Source organism: Triticum dicoccoides, chromosome 2A (assembly GCF_002162155.2).
Source record: "Triticum dicoccoides isolate Atlit2015 ecotype Zavitan chromosome 2A, WEW_v2.0, whole genome shotgun sequence".
NCBI classification, from domain to species: domain Eukaryota; kingdom Viridiplantae; phylum Streptophyta; class Magnoliopsida; order Poales; family Poaceae; genus Triticum; species Triticum dicoccoides.
The window spans coordinates 609,803,777-609,824,686 of NC_041382.1; the positions used below are offsets into that span (position 1 = coordinate 609,803,777).

Genomic DNA, 20,910 nt, shown 5'->3' on the forward strand with positions numbered 1-20,910 from the left:
AAACTTAATGCAGTCAAATAGGTGTATTGGCCAATAACTCCCATGTTACCCAATATGTAGTTCCTTGCTGCTATTAAGATCCATGTATGAAAAATTCATGAGAGCTATTCTAAGTAGAAAAAAGTGAAAGATCGACAATGAAGAGGTGGCCATTATATTGGCTAACTATTCTTCTGAAGGAAAAAATAACAACCAAGATTCGAGACCCTATATAGTTCCTAATATATCTTTGCTCAATCAGGGCAATCGGTATTGTTAATGCTTCATGCGGTATGGGCAACGGGGTGAGTGAAATGTCACTTTTGCTTTATGTAAAACTTGATATAGCGAACTATACCCATACTTCCGTAACCTTACAGATGGCCAATAAGAGCCTGTTCGGAAGCTCTCCCAACTCTCAACTCCGCTCCGCGCGAGGAGCTGGGTTCGAGCTGCTCCGCCTGATTGTGCTGGCGCTCCCTCCACTCCGGGAGTTGTAGTTGGGGAGCGGAGGGGATCCGAACAGAGCCAAGTCTACGAAGATACTGGTGGGTATAATAGAGAATGTTCCCTTGAGATTATATAATCAATTGATACATAATGATTATATCATACTTGATATGCTTGAAAATAAAAAATATCTCTATTATTCATGGAAGACCATTTCTTAATACTCCAGTTAATACTGTGGGTGAGCCTATAAACCTGTCCACACTGTGAATAAAAAGCCGATGCTGATGATCCCTTTTACTGTTGGAGCCTCGCGAAGGTCAACATTATCTCACGATCACCCGCGCCAACATCGCTTATGTTTGCAGCAAGTCTGCTTACATATGCATGATCGGCCGGCGTGTCAACGTGCCATAATCAAGAGGATCCTTCGTTATATTCGTGGTACTAGCTCCTTCGGCCTGCAACTCTCCTCTATGTCGTCTACTGACATAACTACCTACTCCATACTAGTAATTGGGTCTCGGCATCGCGTCTCGCGGGTGCGACTCGGGCGGCGAAACCCTTGCTCGCTGCCGGCCCTCCCTCTCCCTTGTCGCCACTCGCCACCGAAGGTGGTGGCCGCCGGTGAAGGTGGCGACGAGCCGACGAGGATCTAGTCGCCACGTCCTGGCCCGCTACAGGTGGACAAGGGCCTCCGCCCGAGGTGGGCTTCCGTGGCAGCCACCTCGCTCGCTGGATGCCACGGCCGACCGGCTACAACCGCCGACGAGCTCGGCGGGTGTGTGTGCCTCTACTAGCGTGCTTGCGTGCGTACTGCCGCTTCGGACTGTGCCAGCGGCCGTGCGTTGGCTTGAGCCGCTGCGTGCGTGCATGCTTGTGCCGTGTGCGTGTTGTGCTCGTGTGTCATGGCTTGCTGCTTGATCCACTACTTAGGGCATGTACCTGGAATGAGTCGACCCATTCCTGGCTTGCGGCCCCTCTAGGCGTTCGGGTTACCACCAAAATATTGTTTACCTCGAATAGCTGTTCATTGTTTAAAATTTTACGTGTACAACAACTTCCCCATGCTTAAACAAGCAATCCCACATTACATATATTGAAAATATTATAGGTATTTCATTAAATCTTAAAATTCTCCTAACTGGGTGATTTCTGTTCAGAAAATGTAGAATTATGCTATAATGTGAAAACATGATCCTTACAAAAATGATGTCTTAGTTTGAATTTGCATCACTCTGCACTACTATATTCTACACGTAGCCTTTTCTGGGGTTACATTTGGGGTATTGCTTACAACACTGGTGATTACTAGTGCTATTTTCACCCAACCTGATGTTTTGAACCTGTAGCCAGTAAAGGGAACTACTATTTGGGCCAGTAGGGCCTCAAATTGCACTGTTGCACAAAGATAAGCATTTACAGGATTGCAAAAATATTTACGTTGGTAATTCCTTACACATGATAGAAGAATTGCCCCTACTACGAACATAGCTAGGCCATATGACCAATCAGACAAAATTGGGGTGGAAAACATGGTATCAGTTAGCTCCTGCCTCCTATAAGCCAAAAAAACAGATAAGGAAATCAAAGATGAAGCTCCACTCCCCTTTGGCCTCTACGAGTTAAAACTGGATGTTCAGTGGGTCAGTTCAGTGTGCAGCCATGGCTTCTCCAGAGGTTACAGACATACCAAAGTTCCGATGCTTGCCATCTGCCTTGTTGGTGAGCTTAAAACCTTTCGTGGGTAGCTGATTTATGAGAAGAGTCTCCAGTTGGCAGGCAACACTCTTGCCAGGAACAATGATGTATAATATTGTGGCATCCTGCATACCTTCCTTCGATCTATGAGCACCAAGACGGCCCACAAGATCATCCGTCTGCAGGCAGGGATGGAGTCAATATTTCATGCCCTTAGACGAAGAAACAAAAGAATACATGAATGTGCAGAAATACCTGTCCAACATAGAGCTTGTTGTCACGTCTGATGATGATATAGATGCTGGACCTCCCAACAGTTGAAGGTGGCGGTTGCTCCCTAGCACCTACAGTAACGCAGACCACCTCAACCAGTTCTGAGATGCTTCTCTTGTTGTAGAGATCCAACAGTTTATCTTTGCATATTGTGGTAACAATGCTCTCGACATCCTTTGGCAGCAGTCCAGTAGCACCTGACGGAGGTTCGAAGAAATTTCCCAGACCATCAGGCATATCAACCAAGTCATTTACATTGGAGTAGCCAACGGAAGGCCCATGGTGGGCTGTTGATGATGTCTGTTTGTTGCTTCTGCTCATGGTCAAATATAGCTCCTCTGCTCTTTTAATTATCAAGTCAGGCATACCTTCCTTCCTGGCTGTTTGAAAAGCAAGGCTTTCTCTACAGATGCCATCCATAAGTCTCCATGTTGGCTGAATGCACCCATTGACCACTTCTGTTCCCATAGCCTTGAAATCAGTATTGTTGAGTGAAAGAGGAAGGTCAAAAATGCCATGTAAATGGGTTGATACGATGCCCAGGCAGCCAACGTCATCCAGCCTTTCAATGATGCTACCAGCTATACAAGTTCCTTTTGCAGTTTCTGTGCCTCTACAAATTTCATCGATGAGAACAAGACTCCTACCAGTAGCTCGACTAACTAAAGATCGTATCTCTGACATTTCGATCTGAAAAGAACATATTATCAAAACAAAGTATTTTTCCATGGACGTTAATAAGATTATTCTATGTATAAATAATGCCACAGGAAAATATAATTAAGAAATGAACAATAGTATCACATGCACAGAGAACCAATGACAAAGTGCTAGTACACTAGTAAACTAAATTCATACTAGAGCAAGAAAATGTCAAAACCAAGTTAGACCAACTTCAGCATAACATATGTAACATGAACTTATTAGCATGCTTAGCTAACTGCAGAACACCAACTTGGTGGGGATTTGACCGTTCAGACAATTTATCATTACATGCGATTTGAACATGCAGCACAGTTGTTTTGTTCTTCAAGATATTGTACATTCATACATATAGTTTCTAGCATCTCGACTTTTATCAGGCTTGACTCCATGATCCGGAAAAACTGAACATTATAAAGATAGTGTAGCACCTGTGTTCTTGGGAATACAGGACACAGATTTTACAGAAACAAATAAGCAAAGCTACAAAATTGGCACCTGAAACGAACTTTTCCCATCAGCTGGACTGTCATAGGCCTTCATATGCAGCATTATAGAATCAAAGTGTGGGATGACAGCTGAAGCAGCTGGCACCATCAGGCCACATACTCCAAGCAATGCAGCCGCGCAGACTGATCGCAGCATACTGGATTTACCTCCACCATTTGGACCAGTCAAAATAAACAAAGAACGCATGTTGACATCATTCAGTATTGCATTCCCTTGATTAGTATCAAGCCAGTAAGGAAAGAGTCTTAATAAATCCATTTCGCTTGAGCTTTCTTCCGTACTATAATCCTGCATAAACAATCCACACTCAAGCAAGTTTACAACATTGTAAGAATTAGTAAAGATGTTAGTGGTAGAGAAGAGATCGGAACACTTCAGTTCATCAGAAAGGAACATTTCATCTGGCAGCTGTGTTGCTTGGTACAGATCTGCTATGGCAAGCTTTTTTTCCGAATAGTGGGTATGGGGAACCCACCGTACCAACACGATTGGCTGGTGTTGCTGATACCGGACCCGTTATAACCCCGATTGGCATCCAATCTCCAAAAAGTCCTGATTGTTTCAATATTTGAAATGGGATATTTACGGACGGATATACGCAAAGGATAGTCTTGGTCCAACAAAACTATGTTAAACCCTTCTTGATAAAAATCAAATCAAGATTAAGTCTATCATTGTATACCTGACATTTAACAATACTGCAAGACCACAGCACAAATTCAAATTGGCAAAAAATCCAGCTCAAGAATATGTTTTTGCACTGAATCAACAAGACCCACGAGCTAAAGGTTTGGTCCCGGTGTGCACTATATGAATTTCTGGTGCATGATGCCCTGGTTCTACTTAGTCTTCTGTATCCATGTTAATTGTAGCAAAGAACAATAGGGTAATTCCTCGCTTAAGAAGCTAGTAATAAAGGACTGCGTTATTATGAGAGCAGATCAGGTACTCCACATCTAACCATTTCAAGATTTTGATGCCGGTGCTGATTGGTTGACTGCAAAACTGCAAATCATGTGGATGGATTATTTTATACCTCAAATCACACACAGAAGGGAAACTCACTGGGCACTGGACCACCTCAGTCAGGGCTTCTAAACTCAAACTAGTGCAAATGTTTGATGCTCTCATCATGCATACACTTTTCTTATATTGAAACTGCACATTCGCTGGTAAATACTTGTTTTAAACTTTCTTTGAATGGATATGGACTCCTATATGCAGATGTCCCATAGATAAAAGGTACATTTGTCCCGTCGTCTGATAACGGCCCTGGGCTTCAATGGGGTTGTGGGCCATCATTCATCCGTTTTCCAATTTTATATGCTATATTTATGTCATATATGCTAACTGGACTAATCAGAGTCATTCTGAACTGTCTCAGGTAGCCATGACTGGCCAGTGAACAATAGTGATCCACGTGCATGTCAAAAGAGTATTCCAACTGGGCTTAGCATATGCATCCATGAAAAATGAAATATGACTACTTAAATCATAATCATTCCATGGAATGAAGAAAACATCGTGCAACACAACCAGGCCAACAAACTGAAGCAACACATATAGGTTAATTAAATCTAAGCAAGAAAAATGGCATAGAGTCCTAATCCACCTACTTTTGTTTGAGATCATTATCTAGACTCAAAATAGAGAGACGTGATAAAAATAGGTACCTTAGATAAGGGATATATGGCAGGAAGCACCCAGCCCCTTCTTAGACCCTCACTGATCAAGATCCGAGAAAATGCATGGCATCAGATCAACGTGCATAGGTGGATCGCCAAGACAGAAATATATGAGCATAAATATGACATTACGCCTAATAAAATGACTTTGTAAAGAGTGCAAAGGTGTGGAATATTATGCCATTTAATTCTAGTGTCCATAGCTGTCAATAGTTTCCAGCAGATATATAAACTGCATAACATACAGAGATGCACACCCAATATCCAGGTTTCATGTCAGTGGCCCTGGCATAACAAGTTAACTACGAAACTGGATTTTGGCTACTACCAGTCACAGAAGACAATGCCAGGAATTCATGCAAAATAACTGACCCGTTTAATGTCAAACAGTTGTTTTATACAGACTAACCAGTCCAACAGACAGAATAGCAAGAATGGATGAACTCTATCAAAATGCATGTTATAGGCTTATGCAAAGAGAAAATGCACACAATAGTTCAATACTCAAATGATACTTCTAGAAGGAAGGCCAAAAGTAATCACCTAACATGACCAAAAAGTGCTTTTGTTATGATGAGCAACGTTGAGCAGAAGACAAGGATATTGATCTTGTCCTGTAATTCGCTTGAAAGACCTCTCAATAGCTCTAGAACTTTACCTTTTGCATTATCACAAGCTTCATGATACCTGAGAAAAGCAATATTAGCATAGTTTCAGTAAATGTTACGGGGACTGGAGTGTGCTGCTATAATTGCCTGTTCTAGAAGGTACTAAATACGCTGAGAATCTATTTTGATGAAGATATATTGTTTCAAATAAAACTAAATAAACATTAATGATATATTTCATGAAAAATTTAGTAATATCAATGTAATGTTGCAAATATTGGTATAGTTTTCGATGTGGTGGTAAAACCTAAAATATATTTGATTAGCACAGATTCCAAAATGACCATTTTTCAGAAAGGATTAAAACTATCTTATCTTAAGGAGTTCAAATAAAGCAGTACAGTTCAATGTAACAGTAGATTAATTGACATATGCAACCTTTTCAGAATATAGTCATGTACATATTTCATTAACATATGTGACCACAGCGAGGTTTCATTTTGCAGTAATGCAGAAACTTCTGATAGTAAGCTAATTGTACAATGTTTATGAAAGCGGTCAAGGGGGCTGCCAGAGCAGTGAAGCATTTATTAAGCGGCACTACAAAGTCAGAAAGTGGCTGTCATCCATTCGGCCAGTACCTGGCTAAAGCATTCTCAACTTTGGTTGTTGTAAACCATTCTTCCCCAACTCTTCTACCTTTTGAATCAATCGCAGGCTTTAGTTGTTTTATCTGTTCTTCACCAGGTGTGTTGGCCCACACAGTTGGTGCGAGTCGCCTCCCTTTAAACCAAACAGCCCCGTGTTCTTTTGCGTAAGAGATTTCCCCTTTAGAACTTCCATGTGAGGACATCACGGCTTTTACTCTTACAATAATTGGCAGAAAATCTTCAGTGACCTGAGAAGATTGATATGTGTTTGTATAAACCAAGTCAAAGATGAGATGAAAAGAAATGTTCAAGACCATAGTTGATGTTTGTATAAATCTCAGTGACCTAGATGTATTATAGCGCTGATGTTTCTCGTAAATGAACTAACTACAATATTTCCATGCGGGTAAGTTTAATAAATGTAGACGCCCACAATGGTAATAATTTTTTTTAACTCTCTTTTGTTTTTGCATAACGCCAAATTTATAGAAATAAATGCATTGCTTCAAACATACCACTGTTGATAATGCCTGAGCAGCGACATCAACATTGGTGAACTCTTCTTCGGCATGGACCCTTTTCACACGCCCCTTCCAAAATGACTCCATATCATTAAAGAACTCCTTGGGAATATATTCCGATGAAGTTATTGCCTGATCACTTTCGCCAGCTAAAGATATCACTTCACCTATACGTTTGGAAATAAATCTACATTCTTTAATCTGCAACAAAATAAAAAGAGATTCCAGATCGATGATAGGTAGAAGGAAATATGATTGACTAGAAATATTAATGTGCATGAATATTGCACATCTGTGGCTCATGAATATCAAACAAGACTTACTAGTATATCAGCATCAACTTTCAACCCAGTAACCACCGAAGCAGGTTCGAGCAATTTGTTCTGGATAGCTGAAAGCTCAGTGTTTCCATTCATTAACATAATCTCGTCAAGGACATTTTTTATTCTACAAAATTCAATGTGATTAACCTCTTTTGACTCAAGTAATTTCACAAGCTGCAAAATCAAATTTGCTAGATAAATATAAGGCAAACAAACGAGCTGAAGTACAACATGATAAAGTGAAAAACTGCTGCAAAGCAAGTCATGGATTAGAATAATGAGATAACATATAAATCGATGAATACCAACTAAAAAGATTATCAAAAGGAAAAAAGAAAAGGTGCAATAACAATAATGAATGGAAACACCAGGTCCAAGGCCATTTTGCAGAGCTCCTAGAAATCCAGTTATCACTTGAAGAGCCAGAGTAGTCTGTTAATAACAGTGATAAGGTGTGGATAGTTTTGTTTGAGTCAATATTCTTGAATTGTACTTTTAAGCATCTGGCTATAAAGAATAAACGTAGAATATCTTCCATTATCTATTTTGAATTTTGTTCCATTTCTCATATAAATTGATAAATTATGCATTCATTACAGTTCAAAGGAGCTAAAGAATCCACACCCAATTGTTCAAACTAACAGTAACAATGAAAACTTAAATCATGTACTTAACACACACATCTGGCCAATCGACTATTGTACATAAGTATCAAGTCAGATGAGAAATGAGACCAATATACTGAGAGTTATGCTGTAGTATATAACTGCTGACGTCCGATTTACGAAACGTCAAATTTACTTGTCTGGCATGAACATGCATAAAAAAGAAATAACTTTAGATAACCGATGGTTCAATTGTTGCCATATTTACTCTAAAATGTTAAGAAGGAACCTTCGCGGATGGTATGCAAGTAAATTCTGGAATCGAACAAGTTATGCTGCACATAAGCCTGCAAGCCTCTGCAAGAGTAAGATTTACAGAGTTTGGTAAAAAATTCTAGCACATGTAGTAAATATCACAAATCATAAACCTTTAAGAGATAAACTGGGACAAGTGGAAAATACAAAATTGCCACACACAAAAAAAAACATGCATTGCATACTGATGCCAACTTTTAGAACTGCAACCAAAGCAACCCTCAACTATGAAATCGGGCATGTAAACCCAAACTTTGAGAAACAGATCAATGTTCTTGTCGTGGTCTGCCACATCGATAGTCACCTAGTTTTTTTCTTCCATGGTTGAATGTTGGCCAGCAACCACAACAAGACCAGAGACATATGTTTAACTATTTTCAGTTGGCTCTCATGGCTGCGCAGCAATGTCATAGCACCGTTGCCGGGGTGCAAGCCAAATGCGAACACCAGCATCCCATGTTACCTCCTGAAGGCTAATTCACGGAGTTCGATAAGATTTCTTGAAGGGGAAACATTCGATATATGCTCATGGATCAACAAAATGTGAAAGGACAAAAGTATTCTTATAGGTTTAATATATGTCAAAGTAAATTAGTTTCATTTTACAGTACCATTGTAATATTTTAAAGCGGCTCATCAACTCTATATAACTCCTGATCGATCATCATTAGCCATATCAACCTACTTATGTATAACAATTTTTGCATCAAGGTTCACCAAGTTTTCTTTAAGAGAAGTGCTGAAGCAAGCTCCGTCAAATAAATATTATCTTCCACAGTGAACTCAAAGTTTCAAGTTTTAACTGTAAAGTAGTGCAAGAACTGAATCCATCATGAAAGGATCATGACTGCAACTCTGAACAGATTTTTACCTTGAATTGCAGAGGCAACATCAAAAGATGGAGGATTAAGAAGAAGATCTCTTATATACCTACATATCATAATAATAAGAAGTCAACCTCAAAAAGCAAAGCAAACACAAAGAATGGATTACAAAGGTCATGCCCCAAAGATGGTATCTCGTATAAATGTAGTCCCATGTACTACAACATAATGCATAGCATAGTGATACAGTTTTAGCAATCCCTACGAAAAGTGATACATTTTTAATTTGAGTAAGTGCAGTTGCAAAGGAAGATATACAGCAATTCCTAAATGACGCCTCTTATCATACTCAATAGCTCACTGCTTAAAATTTTCACAAGTAATATTGGTGGTAGGAATTAGGATTACAAAACGAATTATTAACTCCGTTTGAAAATAGTACTCCCTATGTTTCTTCATGTGCATAGCGGACGGCTAAAGCATGCGGAGAATGTCAAGAGAGGTCAGGGTAGACCGAATTTGACATGGGAGGAGTCCGTTAAGAGAGACCTGAAGGATTGGAGTATCACCAAAGAACTAGCTATGGGCAGGGGTGCGTGGAAGCTTGCTATCCATGTGCCAGAGCCATGAGTTGGTCACGAGATCTTATGGGTTTCACCTCTAGCCTACCCCAACTTGTTTGGGACTAAAGGCTTTGTTGTTGTTGTTGTTGTTTATGTTTCTTCATGTAAGGCGTCCATGCATGCAAGATTTAGGGCCAGTTCTTTTGGGCAATTCTCCCAGAATTGACCCCTTCCCCAGCTTCTCCCAGAATTGCCACTTAATATTTTTTTTACAATTCCTAGCTAGTTAAGGTCTAATTAGCTAGGAATTGTAAAAAAATATTAAGTGGCAATTCTGGAAGAAGCTGAGGAGGGGGTCAATTCTGGGAGAATTGCCCAAAAGAACTGACCCTTAAGGTTGACCAACTATTAAACCCAATAAAGTTGTTGGCTGTACGACACAAAAGTGATATTACTTGAGCATGTTTTTACATATGAGTTGATGATATCATTCTTTTGTCACATAACCCATATTTTAGGCAAATTATATACCACTGAAATTTCAGAACCAATATAGGAATACAAGGTCACAAAGGTCACTCAACTGTTTGCTGAGTTACCACGATGACTAGCATGGGAAGAAATCGTTGCATAAGTAGAATTAATTAACTAATGATGGCCCAACAAACATACAAAATAACAAGATCGAGGCCTAAAACATATCATTTTAGCTGGGTGCCACAAGCATTTTTGCGATGTTAATCTAACAAATAACAACACTTACATTGATGGAAGCCCGGCACAATTTGGAGGGAGTAGCATTTTTGGTAAACTGGGGATCCCCTCAGTTGGTATCACTCCTATGTTAGCACATGGATTTCAGAAATAAGATTCCCACACTTCCGAAAGGTCTTTAGAAAGATCAAAACAATAGTGAATACGCTTCTGCATACCAATTTGAGTAGCAGTTCCAAGATATAAAGGTTGAGGCCTCCCTTCCAACGAGATAGTGACGTTGCGAAAACTAGTTTTCTCATCCAGGCCATATATTTCCCTTACCTTGACAAAAGAAAGCTTTTAGTTGTAAGAATTATGAAACAATATCCAAACCTTATTGAGAAGAATATAGAACAGCTTATGGCACAATAACAACAATTGATAACAAAATATGGACTGTGCAGACAAAATGAACGATGATCATTCTTTCAACGATGCATATCAACAAAAAGATATAGACCTTGCATAAAAGTTCGTCAATAGGAGAGCCATCAAACCAGTCAAAAGACTTTCCGTTGCACTCTCCCCACAAGAGCCCTCCCTCGCCAAATTCTCCCCAGCGTGATGTCCCTACACCATGAGCAAATGACATGTAATATATTACATGAACAGGTAGATTAGAAAACTCAAGGTACATTAACATCACAATTCTCTCATCCTAATAACACAACTATGCCTCCACAAACAATGTTGTTGTTAATGTTATCATAGAGTTTCTTGTGTTAAAATCACAGTAGGGACATCTTGGGTTGCAACATTTATAACAAACATCAATGTTTTGATAAATGTTGAAAAGGAGCAAATGCCCAAACAGAAGGGTCAAGCCACGATCAAGCTAATGGAGGAAGATGGAGATACTGTTAAACATTCTCCATAAATAGTTAATTGCCAAGACATTGGCAGTACCAATGTACTCCCTCCGTTTTTATTTAGTCCGCGTATTAGCTTTGGTCAAAGTCAAGCTTTGTAAACTTTGACAAAGCTTATAAACAAAAATATTAACATATACAATAACAAATCAATACCATTAGATTCATTATTGAATGTATTTTCACATCATATAGATTTCTTATGTTAAATGTTTATATTTTTTTCTATAATCTTGGTCAAACTTTACAAAGTTTGACTTCAGTCAAACCTAATATGCAGAGTAAATAAAAACGGAGGGAGTATCTGAATGGTAAAAATCGATCTAAAATCTGTCCTCTGCGCGATCCCAATGCACCAGCTGCTGATCTTCGCACCACCCAAGAAAACAATCAAGCAGCTAGAGAAGATTGAACGAGGGGTCTTGTGGGCTGGGTGCGAGGCTGCCAATGGCGGCAACTGCCATGTCAACTGGCGCCGGACTTGCCATCCAATCGAACTGGGAGACCTCGGCATCCCCGACCTGGAGCGCACCGGGCTGGCGCTACGCCTACGATGGCTGTGGTTCAGCCACACCGACCAAAACAGGGCATGGAGTAACCTGGACCTGCAGTTCTCCACGGATGAGCATGCCCTGTTCTTCGCCTGTACCTCCATGGCCTTGGGTGACGTCCGTATGGCCCTTTTCTGGGATGACCAATGATCGACGGCAGCTCCATCAGCAAGATTGTGCCGCAGCTGCATCTCCAAACGCAGGAGGAAGATGCGGACTGTTTCTGATGGGCTCCAGGCTAACGCTTGGGCTCGTGACATCGAGGGCACGCTGGGCGTCCACGAGATCGGCCAGTATATACGGCTCTGGCACGCTGTCGAGCGCATTACCCTGACCACGAAGCCTGATTGACTCCTCTGGAAATGGACTACGGGCGGATCCTACTCTGCAAAGTCCTGCTACAAGGCCACCTTCCAGGGTTCAATCCATAGTGAGTCTTAGAAATTTGTTTGGAAGAACTGGGCGCCCCCTCGGGTACGTTTCTTTCACTGGCTCGCCAATCAGGACAGATGTTGGACCACCGACCGCCTGGCACGCCGAGGACTGCAACACCACACCTCATGCCTCCTTTGCACTGGCGCGCCGATCAGGACAGATGTTGGACCACCGACCGCCTGGCACGCCGAGGACTGTAACACCACACCTGATGCCTGCTTTGATGCCAGAGCACCGAGAAGATGAACCACCTGCTGCTCCGCTGTACATTCTCTCTGACAGGTTTGGCCTGAAATTATTGCCTGGCTTTGCATGCCTTGCGCGCCGCCAAACAATGAATCTTCCATCATGGAATGGTGGCACGCTGCTAAACAGTGCACCCCGCAGCCCATGCGCAAGGGCCTCGGGGCAGAGAGAGAGAGAGAGAGAGAGAGAGAGAGATTATCTCTTCTTCTGTTACAAAACTGAAACGACTAACCACCCCGGTCAGCTCGCTGTGATCCGGATTGGCTGCACCATCCCACGACCTCCAGATGCACAAGCGTGCCACGCTGACCGGGTTAACAATAACAGAAAGAACAGGAGGGAGCTCGTGCGTACAGCACGTCCCCATCTACTACGTGCATGCTGCATGGAAGTGTCACATCAGCAGCCATGCAATGTTTATTTTAGGAAGAAAACTACACTAGCCTATGACGTGAGCTTAGCATGGCTAACAGCCTCCATGGCCTTGCTGACCCCATGGATGATCTGGAAACACCGCAATGAATGTGTCTTCGAGGGAGCCCAACCCACGGCGGGTAACCTTGTTGCGAAGATCAAGGATGAGGGGCCGCTCTGGGCCAAGGCGGGTGCCGCTGGCCTTCGAGACACCATGCCCCAGACCTGGGATGTACATTAATTTCCTGCATTCACCACCACCCCTGTACCTCCTAGGAGGATTGTAACATAAACTCTATATTTTCAATGGAAAGAAACGCAAGTCTCTTTGTGTTTTCTCGAGAAAAAAATCTGAACGCAGCAAAGTTTAGCTCACCTTAGCTTTTTGTTTGTTTTGTTTGCCTTTCTTTTGTAGGCTTGTTTAGATTTTTTCGATTTCTAATACAAAATTATTTTGGTGCGTGTTCGAGAAAAAAGTGTTAGTGTCAAAATCTTAGCTGTGATACATTATAAAATAAACAGATGATAATGATAACAACATAAGATAGAACTTTCTGGTTTCCAGGTTCCCGAGAAGTCATGCCAGGATCAAACACATAAAGTTATGGTAGAAGCAATTCATACAAACCTGAAGAATTATTCCTCAGAGAACTGTGAAGGTATAAATGATGATAACGGCATATACGCAGCTTAGTGACTATGGCTTCCTCTGTTAGGCCCTCCTCAGCTGAATAAGTTTTCATGGTTTCTAGCACAGAAATCAAGCAATAGCCTTTCGCGGAGCGTGAAATCCCTGATAAATAAGAACATCAGAATGTGCAATACTTCCATGCTGGAACTAGAGCAGAGTGTCTTATGGAATTCATTAATTAATAGCCAGGAAATGCAAAAGTTAAGAATAGTAAAATGCAATTATTAACATGAAAAAATTGCAAGACGACACAATAATTGTCGCATGCTCAATCCATATACACGTACTGGTTTTAAAATGTTGAGTGCATGCATAATTATGTGCCTTATATTTCTGGGCAGATGAAGGACTTGTGACAAGAGGTCCTGGGTTCGGCGCAGCCTCTCTGCATTGCACTGTGCAGGGGTAAGGCTTGCCTCGGATAATCCTTCCCCAGACCCCACCTGGTGTGGGAGGTTCTAGCATTGGGTCTGTCCTTTACATTTCTGGGCAAATGGAGTAATAGCTCACAGCACATAGCACCTTGAATGTTGCAGGTTTCTACATCATAACTGCTACCCGAGCTCTCGTCTAATACAAACGTAAAACCTTATATATAATACAACTGGAAGAGTATCATTTCAAGATTTAAGGGTAATAACTAAGACAATATTCAAAATTCATATCAGCTAATTTACTTGACCGTTCACCAATGAAACTCCCTGCAGATCTCATTTACTATCAAACTCTCAACGTAAAGCACACTGAGCTGCACATGAAATTTTAGGAAACAAACATATCGCGAGTTTAATAGCGGTCTATTTACAGCGGAAAAGAAAAGCATGACAATATAGTTATCTAGAGTTATGGAAGTATAACGTACCAACTACCGGCATTGGGTCAGGAAACTCAAGATCATGGTCTACTTCAGCAAGCCCAAATACATAAGGACTACCAGGATGTGCATGGCTGTAACAAAAGATAGAAGTTAAAATAATCAACTGAACTAATTGCAAGCCATCAAATGTAACATGCTAGTTCCTGCTATTAGACCCCATCCCAACCGCAGTACAATCCCAAAAAGAAACCTATTCAAGTAGAAACAATATTGTACAAAACGATGGGTGATGCAACAAGAAACAGACTCAAGGGAGATAAACACTACTACATCACTAAATTAGAAAACAGCACATACATGTTTGCAACATCAAATGTCAAAGAAGTTACGACGAACAATGTAATTATTATGAGCCATGAATAAATGCATGGAATACAATGCAAGACTTTTGAAGTTGAGCCGTTAATAAATGCACAGAATAATCAATCAACATAGTAAAATAGTAAAGTTCACAAACATCAACAGTTCACTATTAAATACTCCCCTCCATCCAAGTTTATTGGACCTCCTTGTATTTAGAGTCAAATTTTGACCATAAATTTAATAACTGACAAAATACAAGTTATATGCCAAAAAAATATGTGTGCATCCCCTTTCGGATAATAACCCAATGATATAATTTTTGTAGCATATAAATCATATTTTGTTAGTCGTATAGAGGGTCAAAGTTTGACATAAAATATGAGGAGACCCAATAAACCCAGACGGAGGAACCAAGTTATAAGCGGAAGTTCTCAAATCGATTACATCATTATGCAATTACCCAGAAATAAATCGACCTTTCCGAGCACGGGCTTGAGTTGGGCCTTGAATTTCCTCAACTATGCACTGCAGGGCAAAAATAGAAGACAACAATAATGTGTAACGTCACTAAAAGGTTAGCGCCAGGAAATTGAGTAGTTAAATGCATCACGCATGCCTAAAGTGATAGGTATATGAATGGTGAAAATATTCAACTTATTGCTATAGTTCACAAAGCATGGTCTTGATCATAAAAGAGCAAAATGTAAGTGCTACATTACACACACTTGACCAACATTATCGATCAAATCCCCGCGGTAAATAGAAAGACCAGGAAAAGACATTCTTACTTGATGCAGTATCATGTGAGCAATTCATGTAAAGTTGTACTAAGTCAGCGACAAGTAATATAGATCAGAGGGAGTACAAAAAGCCCGTGTTGCTCATGTGACCAGAAACTTCAGTCCAGCCTGATGATCAGTTCAGGGATGCAAGATCAGTAAAAACTAATAGCTTCATCTGTATTATGGGCATTCAATTTTTACACCATTTAAGGTTGATGCCAGTGTTCGACAAGATTCAGCCAGACCCACTACTCAATACAGCTCCCAAATGTCATTTCCTGTGGTTCACTGAACTTGTGGCTTATCCAATATGTTGAACATTGGTTTTAGACCTCGGAGTTACATGCATATTTCTATATAGCAGCATACTCCCTCCGTCCGGAAAAACTTGTCCCAAGCTTGTTCCTCAAATGGATGTATCTAGCACTAACTTGGTGCTAGATACATCCATTTGAGGGACAAGCTTTTTCGGACGGAGGGAGTACAACTTATTTCTATCAATACAATGTATCAAGCAAATAAGCAATGAGTTGAAACCATACCACAGAATAACCACACCGAGTCAAATCATCCAATGTTTGCCGCAAATTCTGCAAAGGAAATTGCTCATGCCATACTATTTGCAAGAGAACATTAACATCTGAATTAAATAAGAACTATACTCGCAAATTCTGCAAAGCTACTTGCTCATGTGACATGCGTACTCAAGAAAACATTAACCTATGAATTGAATATTTAACCACATCAAATTCAAATTTCTTCATATCTCTTAGCTTGAGGGGTAACTATAGATACAGCATGTTTGCTTAGATGAGATATGAGACATATTGAGGAGCATGAAAATTTTGAGAACGATGAGATGCCAGTGAAGGATTTAGACAATAAGTTGTCTATGTTCATCATATTTAGCTGGAAAAAAAAGGCGAAATAAGATATCCTACGGGATGCTGATTATTAGGCTAAAACTTAAATCATGCACGCAAAAGTAGCACCAGTAAATGTCAAATAGATTAATACCTATGTGCTGTCTCTTCATAAATCTAAGTAAAATGTAACATCTGCTCACTGTAGAAATACAATGTTTCATATTCTCTGATTCCTTCATGATACTTTGTTTACATACTGTGATACTGATGCAAGAATTTGATGATTCTCTATGCAGCTCAGTAGTGATGGTCATCTAAGCATATAGTACTAAGTAAATAGCACAAACAATTTTATGTAACAGCATACCATGATTGGACATCCAGCTTTTGGAATACTGTCAGAACGCAAGCCTCCAAAAGGATTTAAGCCCGCATGCTCTACAAGAATGCAGGCATCAAATCCAATGGCTTCGTAGAAATCTCCTACCTGAACAAGAGGCGGGCTTAGGTGAGTATCCAACTTGGTCTGGGGAGGAGAATCAGAATATAATAGAGAAAATACAAAATATATGAGCATTATTTTTCATAACATGGTGAAAGTGAATCCAGTTGGCTAAGTGGGAATCTAGATAGGGGCATTTAATGAAACCTGCTTAGTCTTAAACCAGACCAGTGATCGACCCAGTGACTCAGTGGTTTTCAAACTCAAAGCGCAAGTTCAAAGACCCAACTGATGGTTTAGCAAAATATAATAAAACAGTTGAGCTTGTGGTATAATGGAAATAAGTCTAGGTTATGTAGGCATAATTTACCTCCAAAGGAGGAAAGTCACACATGTGCAGTGGTCAGCATGATAACTTGAAGAAATTCTAGGTTCAGAATCCAAGAGCATGCGGAACATTTTTCGCCCAAGCAAGAGTGTTCGTCCAACTAGCACGCAATTTTGTGCGAAGCCAGATTTAGACCATGTTGTGGCCAGTTAAGGTTGGTACACATGTGTGACAGTTCTTGAACAAAACCAGGCTGGCACAGGCACCAATTCCCGTATTCCCGGTTAAATCAGTGTCCGGTGTGGATTATGAAACTAGAGAAACAACTAGGATCTTTATCTTTTATGCATCACTCCTTACAAACTAAGCATCCATTACAGGCATGTGACATATCAAAGATTTATAAGAAATGTACAAAGCACATCATCACATGTAAATGTCATAGAGATCTCAAGATATAAGGATGTAAAAAAATAGATCTTAAGACATAAGGATGTAAAAAAAGAGAGATATCAAGATATAAGCATAGGGTTTTGATAACTTTTAGCTTTGTTTTCCCTTCCTGAGTAACTATATGGATTAGAGTTAGAGGTATTGAGTTTCATAAACTAAACAGACCACCAAAAATCTTAAGCTATTGAAAAATGGTACTCAATATACTTCAACATCTTCCCACACGTCTATGAACCAGGCGTCCAGGACTACGACAGGGACTTGTAATGGTCGCAATTATTTTTCTTAACAGTAGCAGCCACGTATACACCGCAGGACCTTTCAACCAGGATATCATACTGATTTCATGCACAAACCAATTCACCCAAAAAGTAGCCGATGAGGAAAGGTGGCCCAACATAGTTCCATATTTCTCATTTTGTCCCAATAGATGATCGAGCATACGGATTTATTAGGATAGAGTAGTAGCATACTCTGCAAAGTAGGACCTCGCGAGGAAACTTCGATTTGAATTGTAACATCTCCATGTTCAGGGTTCCATCCTTTAAGCTGCAAAGGATCATGGAAACTTATCAACATGACAAAGCAAATAGCATGAAAACGGATCTGATTTCACTGGGAAAAAATTGATATAAGCAAGAGAAAGCCATCCCTGCAAGGAAGGTACTAACTACTAGCTACAGATGATACAAAATCACAGCAAACTTCTCAGGGCAGGCTAGATAGGTTTGTCTTTTTGAGACAAAAATTCCACCATGATTTCTGTTAAATGTCTACGATAACAAGGTAAAGATAAAAACATGCAAACTGTAAGACAAATAAGAGAACCAAAAGGACGGAGCAATCCACACAGGAGTTGGGACGCAGTATAAATATCATGTTAACCACTTAAAACAAGGTGTATTTAAAAAAACAATAACAATTTGTTTGACCATATGAGATATGACCATTGCATAATTATGTTCAGGATGTGTCAAGCATCTGATTCACCTTCCATTCCTTAAAGTTGGATCCAACCCTAATATGTTCGAATACACGAGTCTCTGAGTCAATTGGACAGATGATGGTTTCCTGCAGCTCTCCATTCTCTGGAAACAATAAATAAGAAAACGAGAGTGACAAAACAGAGGCATCAGCGTCGACACATGGAAGTGAAAAACACCTCAGAACCAGAGAAGCCAAATGTTTGCAAGCACCTCTTTCCACCACATAATATGAGACAGCATGCCTTCGTTGCAGAGATTCCCCTGTTTGTTCACCTTACTAGACACCATCGAAATGCTCCGTGAAACCTTCTTTGGTTCGGACCAAGACCTGTTGAATAACCTGGAGTAGAGACAGTCATCAAGATTAAGAAAGCAATCTAAAACTCTAAATACGCCAGATTATTATCAACTTTGATCAAAAAGCACATCAAAGCACTTCAATCTTCAGCGAAAATAAGTGCATGTACATAGTGCAATAATTTATATGCAACAAATTCTTTGATCACGTCGTTCCGTGTATCCTTCAAGGTTTGCTCAGCTGAAATTGAGCCAGCTCATATCGGTGACATTACTTGTATTGCTGAGTGATATCACAGAATTGTTTTATCTTAACATGACTGGATTTTCCAGGACATATATGTTCAGCATTACTTCGCTCGCCAACGCTAGGTGCTCACTGGTTTCATCCCCAATAACTAAGCTTGTGGCGCGATGCAGCAAACACTGCCAGTTGCATATCTGTGTGCATTTAGTGAAAAATCATGGCAGCATCCTCTGCCAATGATCTTCTGTTGGCTATTAAAATTTCAGCATTTGAACTTGAGTTCTTAATAAGAATAGGCTACCTATATAGGAACTTCGGAATAGAGCTTAATCAACTCATGTATGAGCAATTTTGTAATCCAATTTTTAAATGCAAGTCCTGAGCCGATGGTCCTGGCCTGGACACAGATGCTCTTTCCACATTATCTTGTTAACACTAGTATATGGTAGAAACGTCGATGAAGTTGGTTTTGACGGATTTCAAATAGGTTTATCCAGACACAGCATGCGTTTAAAATGTCCACGGAGTTAAAAATAAATAATAATAATAACCTATCCCCCGCGGGTGCCACACCAATGCCGGTGCCCCATGCTCCACCAATATCCATACAACAGAACCCCACATGCCACAAAATATTCGCGGCAAGGAGTGAGGAAGCTCACAGGATGGGGAGCGGGGAACGGCGCGGGCGGCGGCGCCGGAGGATCGAGTCGGCAACGGGGAGCCACCGCGGCGCGGCGGCCACGACCGAGCTCGCCAGCAGCCGCTGCATCGCGACGGCGCGGCGCCGGAGCGGAGCTAGGGTTTTGCGGCCTCGCCGGCCCGCGAGTCGGAGAGACAGAGGCCGAGAGGCAGGGGAGGAAGTGGTGTGGGGTTTTGGGAGATGTCGGGGCGCGCGAGCAGCAGCCAGGAGTAATGGTCGGGAGGGTTTTCTGGTCGCGCGCTTCCCTATGCGGTGCGCACCCTTCCCGTTGGGTCTGACTACTGGGGCCGAGGGGTCACGGGCTCGCGGTGCCCTGAGGCTGGTCATAGTGGGAGTAACATAGGTAGTAACATAGATGCCACATAAGCAAAAATGATGATGTGGCAAGTAGTTAATGAGGAGAGAGGCAAATAGAGTAACATAATATGTTACCATCACATAGCGGTTTCCAATGCATAATGAGTCTACAAAGTAATAAATGAAGGCAACTATGTTACCACACCTATGACACTACCCACTATGAAGGTAGTAACATATGTTACTAGTCTAAGTTACTCCCCACTATGACCAGCCTGAGTCTTTGGCAGGCCTGGTACCTTTTCCTGCTCTATATTATAACCCAGTTGTCAGGGTGCCCCAGTTGTCAGCGTGAAAAAAAAACTCCCCTCTCGTTAGGGTTTTGTTCTCCTCCCGGCGGCGTTGTGACACCGACGTGGAGATCGCGATCCCCTCCGCCTCTCCCCCACCAATCGCCGGCGCCCTGCGTCGGGCGAGTGTGGCCGGGAAGGGTTTGGCTTAGGGAACCTCCCCGCCCGTGGAACCTGCGTTTTTCTCCGGGTAAGAGATCTGAAAAGATGTGCTCGACGTCCGCGTCTGATGCGGCGATGAGCGAGATGGAAGCGATGATGAAGGAGCTTGGTTTGAAGGAGGATGATCTAATTGATGTGGTGGTTCA

The 20,910-nt window shown here is 41.2% G+C and overlaps 1 protein-coding gene across 3 annotated transcripts; it reads right to left on the minus strand.

The window, feature by feature from the left end:
- Positions 1–1,785: 1,785 nt before the first annotated feature.
- On the minus strand, positions 1,786–20,149 carry LOC119355685 (DNA mismatch repair protein MSH1, mitochondrial-like). Of its 3 annotated transcripts, XM_037622530.1 has the most exons (22): positions 19,915–20,149; positions 18,919–19,048; positions 18,713–18,810; positions 18,196–18,271; positions 16,867–16,986; positions 16,176–16,223; positions 15,312–15,376; positions 14,534–14,619; positions 13,609–13,773; positions 10,926–11,035; positions 10,642–10,747; positions 10,473–10,548; positions 9,194–9,252; positions 8,297–8,364; positions 7,403–7,576; positions 7,074–7,280; positions 6,550–6,806; positions 5,844–5,987; positions 5,289–5,340; positions 3,604–3,903; positions 2,386–3,093; positions 1,786–2,309 (listed from the first exon to the last, which is right to left on the minus strand). In XM_037622530.1, the coding sequence occupies exons 1-22, from the start codon at positions 20,022–20,024 to the stop codon at positions 2,082–2,084; spliced, it is 3,387 nt and encodes a 1,128-aa protein (XP_037478427.1). In that variant the 5' UTR covers positions 20,025–20,149; the 3' UTR covers positions 1,786–2,081. The 3 variants fall into 3 exon arrangements, with proteins under 3 accessions (XP_037478427.1, XP_037478428.1, XP_037478429.1); XM_037622531.1 differs by lacking the exons at positions 16,176–16,223; positions 16,867–16,986; positions 18,196–18,271; ... (1 more) ...; positions 18,919–19,048; positions 19,915–20,149 and adding an exon at positions 15,640–15,798; XM_037622532.1 differs by lacking the exons at positions 16,176–16,223; positions 16,867–16,986; positions 18,196–18,271; ... (1 more) ...; positions 18,919–19,048; positions 19,915–20,149 and having other exon boundaries at positions 15,328–15,376.
- Positions 20,150–20,910: the final 761 nt, after the last annotated feature.